This window comes from Centropristis striata, chromosome 21, assembly GCF_030273125.1.
Source record: "Centropristis striata isolate RG_2023a ecotype Rhode Island chromosome 21, C.striata_1.0, whole genome shotgun sequence".
NCBI classification, from domain to species: domain Eukaryota; kingdom Metazoa; phylum Chordata; class Actinopteri; order Perciformes; family Serranidae; genus Centropristis; species Centropristis striata.
Window position 1 is genome coordinate 18804411 of NC_081537.1, and position 10305 is coordinate 18814715.

The following is a 10305-nucleotide window of genomic DNA, read 5'->3' on the forward strand; positions in this document are numbered from 1 at the left end:
AGATTGACTTTGCAATGTCCAGCACATACTCCAATGCGTAATTACGCACGGGTACTACTGTAGATGTAAGTCACTGATGTGCCTTAATGGGAATACACCGTATAATAACATTAAGCTGAGCATCGCACTTAAAGGCAGTATCGGTGCTCATTGATAGGGAGATGTGGGTCACTACAACTGGGCTGTAGCAGGACAGAAAAGAGGGGTGTGACCATCCCCAAAGTTTTCAATGGGCTACCTGTGGAGTCTCTGCGCATAAATACTCCTCCCTCAGAGGCTGAGTTCAGTCCTGAAGGAGAGACACAGAGACGAAATTAGGTTTTGGGAATCTGGGTGGGGTGGATTATGAACGCTTTTGGACACCAACCATCTAACCAGCAGACCAGCCCTATTCAGCACCACAGCGCTCAGGAGCTCCTGGACATGGCCGTGTACTGCGACAACTACGGTGTGTACCAACAGAACCTCCACCACCATCACCCCCAGAGGCCACCGACCCACCCCTCCAGCTACGGCCTCGGAGAGTACACCTCCCCGTCCACGAACCCGTACCTATGGCTGAACGGACCCAGCATCAACTCATCTCCGTATCTCCCCGGGAACAACGGCGCGTCCTATATTCAGTCCGGATACGGGTCGAACCAGAGGCAGTTCTTGCCGCCTCCCACCGGGTTTGGTGGAGCAGATCTGGGGTGGCTGTCCATCTCCAGCCAGCAGGAACTCTTCAAGATGGTCAGACCACCTTACTCCTACTCTGCTCTGATAGCGATGGCCATTCAGAACGCGCAAGACAAAAAGTTGACTCTGAGTCAGATCTATCAGTATGTTGCTGACAACTTTCCTTTCTACAAGAAGAGCAAGGCTGGATGGCAGAATTCAATCCGACACAACTTGTCACTGAACGACTGCTTTAAAAAAGTGGCACGGGACGAGGATGACCCCGGTGAGTTAGTTTAACTACTTCGAGATATTTTTTTATTTTTACAGAATCAGCCTTAAGACTTGGCTTGAAACGTGTGCTGTATCGGATTTTATCCTTAATAAAACTCTTTAAATTGATTAAACTAGTGGAATCATGCCATTTTAGTGGCAGTTTGGCTAGATTTTAAAGTTGAAATCCGGTTAATAATTGCATTGTGTGCAGGTAAAATGTGAAGTAAAAAGTTTGGCATCCATATTTAACCCTTTTTTGTTTTTTGTTTTTTGTTTTTTGTTACTCAGGTAAAGGGAACTACTGGACACTGGACCCCAACTGTGAGAAGATGTTTGACAACGGCAACTTCAGGCGGAAGAGAAAAAGGAGAGCTGACATCACCGGGGCTGACAGCAGCGCTCTGCCCGTCAAGTCAGAAGACGGCCCGCACAAGCTCTCCGACACCGCCAGCCTCCTGAGCTCCTCCCCGCCCAGCCTGCACGGCTCCCCGGCCTCTACCGAGCCCAAGTCGTCCCCGTCTCCTTCCGCGGAGCACAGCCCATGTTACAGCAATTTCGTGTCCAGCGTGAACTCGCTGTTGGCGGGGAGCAGCGAGGGCTCCCGGGGCGGGGAGCGGGAATACGGCTCCGGGCATCTCGGGGGACTGTCTCAGACCAGAGAGGGCATGTCCGGACTGGGCTCCTACTCGCCCACTTTAATCTCCCCTCTGAACTCTGAAAACAACAGAATGAACTATTACACATCAGTACAGAGTCTCTCCAACCACTTCAGTGTTAATAACCTCATATACAGCCGGGAAGGAACAGAGGTGTAGACTGTTGTTTTCAGTGTTGGGCTGCTTACAGAAAAGTAATGTATCACTCATTGTTAGCCTTCACCTGTCTTTAACAGCCAACTGTTATTTATCCTTTTCTGGTTTTGTAATTGTAAAACTAGCACTGGACATGAACTGGTATTTTTCTCACAACAACCCTTCCAAACTGGGAAAATATATTTTGGTGTATTGGAAAGCAATATTCATTATTTGTAGAAAATTATTCTGCTCACTGAAATCTATCCATGAACTGAAGGGTGCTTACTTTACTTTTCTCTTTTTTTATATGTGTAGCTGCTCGATTGGGCCGACCCTCTGTCTTAAAGAAGAAGACAAATATGTACAGAAATTATTTTCATAAGAAGATGTGACATGTATTTTAGACTGAATTGTGTTCTGTGTTTTATTTAAACTCACGTTGATGTTTGAATAAAAGTCATTTATTTTAACTCCAGGTTTATGTGTCATTTTCTACTGATCTTCATGAGTGATTGATGAAAAAAATCAGATCGGTAAATGTCAAGGCCGCATTGAGACTGTGTAATACATACTGATATCTACTTAAAATAGTTATAGGACATGCTTTATGTATCTCTGATTTGGGTCAGGTCTTTTCATGATGAAAATCACTCATATTCTCATCTTATTGAGACTTACAGGGTGTATAGGGTCAGTCTGTTGTATGGTAATTTATCACCATTCAATGATGTCCTTGTAACTAACCCTTGAAAGGTAACTTATCTGAATATTGCATTCAGATAAAGCACAACAAAACCAATTAAATCTATACATTTTAAGTCGTCCATTTATAATATTTTAGAAGCTTTTCTGTCTCTCATAGAGCCTCAGTCAGGCTTAAAAAAGGCAAATATTCAGATTAATTTCTAATACATTTTTCATGAAAGTGGTCAATAAACCAGTATAAATGCTTTAGAGCCTGTCAGGAAATCTGAAGTCAAGTGGCTGTAAGCAGTAAAGTGTGTAAGACAGAGACATTTTCCGCTTGTCACTTCCAATAGCCCCATTTCATCAAGCAATCAGACCTTTAACTTACTTCCATGAGGTTCAGAAGTTCAGCTTTTTGTCTGGGGCTGGATTTGACTCAGACTGCGCCTGTTTGATGTTAACCTGTTTGCTGAATATTCCACCTGTCCCCATCTATTCCCAAAGTCTTGTCACGCAAAACGCTGCCTGTTCCGTGTGTGTGTCTGTGTGAATCTTGTTAATGGGATTTGTGGGTTTTTTTGTTTTTGTTTTCTTGCATTGGGAACCACTGTTGGAAGAGCATCCGCTGGACAATTGACGAGAGAGTTCAACAGCATGTAATGTCCTTTTGTTGCGCCTGTGACCCAGGGGACATAACAGAAAGCCTGCTATTGGGGAGAAAACATTAAGCAGCCCATGCAGCAAAGGAAATGTTCAAGTGATTTAACACCCCGCTCCTGTCTTATTTTCAGACAATATGGATACGCACGGAATCAAAGCCTGTAAATAAAAGGAAACACCTCTTAATTGGTTGATAATTGAATTCACTCAGGCGCTCCGTGGTCTGGAATAAAAGAAAAATTAATTGACAAGACTTTCGTGCCCCTTGTTGGAACACAATAGAAGTTGGCAATTCAAGAGATCCCCTCCTGGGCTCAAATGAAAATATTGCGATCTGAAGATCTGGGAACAAATTATCTCCCTCAGGCCACATTTTGCTCTATTATCTGTGGAGCAGGGCCACGGATCAGACAAAGAGGATTTTTGTCAGACAGCAGCAGGTTCTCACAGTAGCAAGTTTTCTGTTGAAATCCTCATCACGTCCAGTGAATGGAGTGTAAAGCCTTTTAGAGGCCTTTTACTTCTTATTACTGTCATTTTTCATCCCCCAATTCAACTAGTTTTTCACTCTATGTTGAACTGACAGGAAACAATAATTAATTATTATATATTTTAAAAATCAGGCAGTTGTAGAATGTAATAAAGTACATTTGCTGGTACTTTTACTCAGTAATGGAAGAAGTACTTGGATATTTTCCTTTAGTAAAATGAGAAATGCCATTTGCATGAAATGAGGTAGACTCCACTTACTGAAAGTAAGTTACTGTAATAACAGAATGAATCTGTTGAACCATAAAGTGTTGAAACATTAAAACACTTAAAGGACAAGGAGAAGTAGATTTTTTTTCCCCACTGCTTGTACGTGAGTGTTAAAATGTTATACTACTTCATACAGTTTTGAGACAGTTTTAGTACTTTTAATTTTGTTACATTTATTTCATAACTTTAGTAACTTTGCAGATATAGATTACTAATAGAGAATATAACCAACCAATCATGTATGATGTATTATTATTTAAAACTCTATAATGTCTCATTCCAGAAATTATGACCTGAAAATATTCTACAGATCTTGTTGTGAGCAGTTTCATGTAAGTAAAATTTTCATTGCTTTAATTGGGACATTTTATGTATGTTACTTTGCATAAGTAAAATAACTGATTAAGTTGAAGGTAAAACTGCACATAAAGCAAACACCACAGTAGATCTACATGCTTTCCAAGTTCGATTCAGCCCCTTCAGTTCTCGGAAGTGTAATGCTCCAGTGCCCTGTGCCTCAAGGGCACATTTACCCGGCCCCCATGAATATCAGTCAGGCCACCATGTCTCTGCTCTACCTGCTCCAGGGGCCCTGGCTCCAGGGCTCGAGGCCCAGGCCTAGCAGAATACCTCAGCATAGGGGTGGCCCCGGTCCCCACTCATGCCTAGTGGGCTAAAACCATAATGATGGGTTTCAGCCTCAAAGGGTCATCCCTCCAAAGGCGAGGTTGGCTCATAATTGAAGGAGTTGGTGTTTCAGAACTGGATTATTTCAATCCTGGGACTAGATACAGCAGCAAGTCATCTGATGCCAACTATAGAGAGCAGGGACGGGTTCACCTGCAGGAAGTTTTACTGTGAAAGAACAAATCTAACGGCTACAGAAGTCATGAGAAAACAAATGCACAAATATGGCTTTTGCAGAAGGTTTTTTGATAAAGGTTTTTTTTTCATTCTAGCATATCACACTAATCATAAGTATCACAACAGGAAAGACATGAAGAGGCTGCAGCCTGAGACCCGGAGGCTCGTCCATGTTATCTTGTGAGTGACATGAGCTGGAGTGATGAATCACTGCTGGATAAAGTTGCACTCAGCAAAGTGAGAAACTTAACTCCCATTAGCTGTTAAGCGAGATCTCCTCACCTGATAAGCAAGCAACTAGAACAAGCATTGCAACCTCCTTTACTCCACAACTTTTAACCCAGTGCTGTGCAGGCTTTTTGCCATATCATGTACTGTAGACTTAGCGAATTTAACTTTAAGATGAGCTTTGTAAGGTAATTTGTGGGTGTGTAAAGCATTCAGGATTTCAAATAAAAAGATGTTTCCAGAGCCTAATAATTCTCCACAGCCCATATAACACTACCTTACAGACAAATCTGAGCGGTAATATGAAAAGGGAGACTGTGCGTCTGACCCCGGTGCAGAACATGATATCTTGGCCATAGGGGGGCTGATTACAGTCTGGGCCTACCCTGAAATTTCACATCTGTTTGTAGCAGTCAGTGGGCATTATAGGGATAATTTCTTATATTACAGCTCAATCTCTTGAGGAAGTTAAATATTTTAGAGAACAATATGATGACAGCTTCTGTATGGCTGTAAGGAGGAAGGGGCGCCTCTCTTCACTGCACTTTAAAAGGATTGTGTGTGCAAATGATAGCTGAGGAGAATGTCTATCAATTGGCATGACCTGATTCGGTTTCATCATTCCCCATACGAGGCTCATAAAAAGCCTAACGTATGGGCCGGTAACGGCATGAGATCCCTGCTCCGGACGAGCAGCCATATGGATTATTTTATACAGAACATGACCCGTTTTGGCGCAAAGTGCTCGGCTGCTAAGAGCATGTGAAAAAGTTGGAAACACATCTCACTATACTGCAGTATAGTCAGTCTTTACACTTAACAATTACATTTTTTTCTTATATTTGTCTTATTTAATTCAGCTAGAGATTCACATCTAATTATATATTAATACATTTATTTATGTAGGACGTTTACAAAGTGCTTTGACAGCAGGATACCAAGAAGGCATGCAAAATAATAATCATAATACAAAAAAAACACAAATAAAAAGAATAAAAGCAATAAGGCAGTAAAGCACAATACAGACAAAAATGTTTGGGTGTTATATGTCTGTTACTCAGCATAAAATAATAAAAATTAAATTCTTAAAGGTCTCATTGTCATCAATTTAGCAAGTTTCCCACCATGCAATTTTTTTGTGTTTTAACCCTCCTGTTATGTTCGTTTCTCACTTTATTTTGGGGCATAACTCTAACTCTAATAACTCTATTACTAACCATTTCAACCAATATTTAGTCCAATGGTGTTCTTTACCTTCACAGATCATGGTTCAATGAGAATAATTCATGCTTTTTTTTATTTAAAAAATGCATGTTAAAATTTGTTTTATGTACATTGGAAAGACCTACACATTAAAATGCAATGGTTTTACATGACATGATTTTTTTACAATTTCATTAAATTTTAAAAAATTTTAAAAATACTTTTAGCTATTTAAAAAAATTTTTTTTTTTACATTTTTAAACTTTGAAATGGGTCAATTTGACCCACAAAATAATAGGAGCGTTAATTGCATATAATTTTCATTTATTGAGTCAAACCCTTATTCTTCCCTCCTTCAGGAGCAACAAGCTGGTTTGGATACCAAGACCTAGAATTATTAGTGAGCACCGGAAGGGCAGCCACTTCAGAGCCCGTAAGGCTTGCCAGCGGAGGAAACCTGCTGAAAGAGTCAAAGAGATACAAGGATTAACGGACTAGAACGAGTCCCAGTAAATCCACAGCCAGGGCCTGTCTTCACATCACTCTGTCTGGAAAACCTATCCCCAAAACAATGTAACTTATCCCCCGCTCACTCTATTGCTGGAATATATTTTGACAAAGTCTTTGTTCTCACATTAGGGAACTGTAGGCAGATCATCCGTTATCCGTGACCTTTGTCATAACAAACCATGGCAGTGCTTTTACACACTGCTGAGAAGCCAGAAAGGAAAGTTCACATCAACCAGGCTGATGTTTCAAACAAGTTCTGGGTCAGTTTGACTCAATTGAAGCCTCTGTGATTAAAAGAAAAAGCAAACATGTAAAGAAAAAAATAAAAGAAAACATTCCAAATTCTTTATCACATCATTTCTATCTTCGGATAATCTCAATACTGTGAACGTCTTACTCATAAGCTCCTCAATAAATCAGCAGCCATTCATCACCTACATGAAATTCCAAACCATGACCTTATGAGAACAATATCCAGGGTTCATGGAACATCAATTTCTATGTGCAGTGCAGCAGAACAAATATCTGAGTAACAGCCAATATGTAATCATTTTAGCTCGGTTCAGGGACCACTTTAAGTCTGGCACTTGATAATGGTGCATTTGACCTGTCTGTGCACACTAAAATCCACCAGTGTGAGTGCTGAGGAGACAAAAAACTGAATAATGATTTAATCCTGAATTTTAGAATTCAAGCAACCCAGCCAAACAGTTTTTCTGGAGAGAAAATAGCATGTTTTGTGCTGCTGACGTCTTTCAGTGATACCACCCAGCCAGCAACACCTGCGTGCTGTCATTACCTGCTCCTCACAGACAGGAAGTGGTGACAGATGACAGAGGAAGTAGCTACCCAGAGGGAATCCATTTTACCCCTTGCAGTCTGGACTTTTGGTGGCGAGACGGAAGTGAGGAGATCATTTGGTACCCAGGGGAACCTCAAAATAGCTACCTCCGTACCACTTGTCAGTCATTGTCAGTAGTTCTAAAGGAAGCTATCTCTCAGTATGAATGTTACTTTGGATGAGGTTCCTGCTGTCAAAAGAGGCAGCCCACCTGGAGCACTTTTGTACATATGGACGTCATGCAGAAACAGATACGGTGCTGTGTTTTTCTGCAGAAGCAAACAAGAATTGACCTCATGTGTTTCACCTGCTTCCATGACGCATTATTCAGCCTCAGTCCTGTGTGAAGCTGGTGCATCTGCCCCGAGGAATTCATTGACTGCCCCCCCACCCCCCACCCCTCCAAAACAACACTGCCCCGGCCCCTAATGAGACCCCCTACCTCCTGCCTCTATTATGAGGGATGCATACCAATAGAGAGACAGGAGAGGGGAGACAGACCGAGCCTCAGAGACCTCTGGAGCCCTCCCTGGCCTAAACCATCAAACGCACCCCTCACAGAGAGTCAAATAATGGGCCTGATCAACATTTAACCAAGTTTTCCCCATGTAAGCTGCAGATGATCTATGGCTGAAGGCTCTAAATGATAGCCTTTCAAAAGGGACAGGCATGCCCCCTTCAAATGCTCCTTTTGTGCTTGCCACTAATCCCAGCCTGCACTTCAAGGCCGGCGCTCACTTCTGAGGCAGCTGCTATCATCTTAAAGAGGAGGGAAAGAAAGGCAGCACTTTTAAACTGCTTTAATCAAGGAGATGTAATACCATGATAAGTAGATCACCCCCTTAAGCATGTAATTATACCACAATCAGCTATTAATATGATTACCACACACATTCATTCTTTTATTGCCTCAAATAATTGTAGGGGCAATGTGTAATTAGTGGCCATGTGTTAAAAAAAAATAGGTGGTAGCATTTCTACAATGTGCCACATTTTTAGTATTTAAAAAACTGTTGAATTAAATGCATTTCTGTTCTTGTGAAACACAACAACTATTTTAGGAATACAGAGATGCCACGCAAATGTAAATCAGTCCAGCTTCTGCGGCAGACAGCCAGGAAACAGAGAGGAGATGCTTATTTGCCAGAGAAGTGTTCAAGCAAACATCAGCGCACAGCAAGTGCTATGTGTTGACTCTGGTATTGGAGTCTATCAACCCCAAACAGCTTCTGTGTCAACTATAAACACAAGACTTGCACCCTGTCTGGGGAAACAGGCTTCCAGGCTCACTGCTGTTGCAAAAGCTCCTCTGTTAACACTGCGAGTTGCCTGCCATTGTTACTCATGCTGCGTTTCGTGATAAAAACAAGCAAGTGTTGTGTCGCTCTAACTCATTTAACGCAGTCTGTTCCCCTTTTGTCATGAGATGGCATTCCAGTGCTGTGACATAATCTGGGATGCACATGCCCACGTGAATCCATGCATGTTTTCATACGTGCGTGTGTATCCACTCCTCACGGATGCTGACAGCACCCCTGAGAGGCCGACATCATCTGCAGAAGTGTGTTGACATGCCCCCACTTGACAAAGAGGCCCTTTTTTTATTCACCGTGAGGGGAAAATAGGTTTTTACAAGCCTCGGATAATCTGAGGAGCACAAAGGCATAATTAAAACAGCGAGAGGGAAGGACTGTATTTAGCCAGTGAAATAGAGATGGTACTGATTACTGTGTGAATCACTGAGTCACTCTCATGCCCCCCGTGTTGACTTACATTTAAAGGAGAGAAAGAAAGACAGGCACACTAGAGAATGACAGCGTATGTTTTCCTTAACCTGCATCCTAACAGGAAACATTTTATATCAGTCTGAATTACAAAAGATAGACTCAAGAATCAGTAAACATCCTAACTGGAGGCTGTTCTTATTGACTGTTTGTACTTATACCAACCAAAAGTAATGCACTATAATTCATATATATTGTCAAAGTTCATTATTGACATTTGTTGTTCATCTGTAATCTCTAGTGGCTGTAGTAAGTCAGGTATAAAGAGCTATAAAGCCCATGTAGGGAGGAGGTTTGGACAGTTTGAGGAGTCAAAAGACACAGACAGGACAAGACTTTCACACAGGAGATCGCTGGGTAAAACCAAAGGTCAAAAGTCTTTTTTCTATACCTAAATAAGTAGTTTTGGTGTGTTAACCTAACCAACTAATTCAATTTTACTGCATTGATTAAAACACTGTTAAATGACCCTTTTCATGTGTTGAACTCTGAGTTTGTGCTAATATATTCTGGAAAAAGCTACAGGGCACACATGTAAGAACAATCTATAACAACATTCCTTTGTCCCCCGTCAGTTAAACTAAGCAATGGGTGACTTCTAGAGAACAGACAGGCACTCAGATAATCAATAATTCCATATTGTTTTCTAATACATCGTCAATAAAGTCCAATAGTTGCAGTGAACAGTTGAGGTGCTGTTTGCTAGCATGTATTGGAGAGTAAACAAATGAGGCTTTACCATGTGCTTGTTGCATTTATTTATTGAATTACCAGAAAACATCCTTATCGTGATATATATATCGTTTTCAAGATATGTAATGACCTACATCAAGAATATTTTTGGCCATATCACACTGATCTACATATGACCATTGTTTTTCGGATATTTTGGTAATTGTGATGTGGCCTGCTAATCTTAGCTCGTGCATTGGGAGATAATGCTTCAGCTCTGATAAAAACATAGTGTTAGTTCAGTAAAACATATGAAATATCAATTTAGAGTTTGGTAGCTTTCACATCACACAGTGTCTCTATCAGTGGT

The 10305-nt window shown here is 41.2% G+C and overlaps 1 protein-coding gene across 1 annotated transcript; it reads left to right on the forward strand.

Moving 5' to 3' along the window:
• Positions 1-345: 345 nt before the first annotated feature.
• On the forward strand, positions 346-2171 carry foxi1 (forkhead box i1). The gene is made up of 2 exons (XM_059325135.1): positions 346-943; positions 1222-2171. Exons 1-2 carry the CDS (start codon positions 346-348, stop codon positions 1746-1748), a joined length of 1125 nt encoding a protein of 374 aa, XP_059181118.1. The 3' UTR covers positions 1749-2171.
• Positions 2172-10305: the final 8134 nt, after the last annotated feature.

What these genes read in the sequence shown, in the direction of transcription:
- foxi1 (XM_059325135.1), top strand. Translation starts at nt 346, where the DNA reads ATGAACGCTTTTGGACACCAACCATCTAACCAGCAGACCAGCCCTATT. An exon ending in ACGGGACGAGGATGACCCCG is followed by an intron (nt 944 to 1,221) that starts GTGAGTTAGTTT and finishes TTTGTTACTCAG; the next exon opens with GTAAAGGGAACTACTGGACA.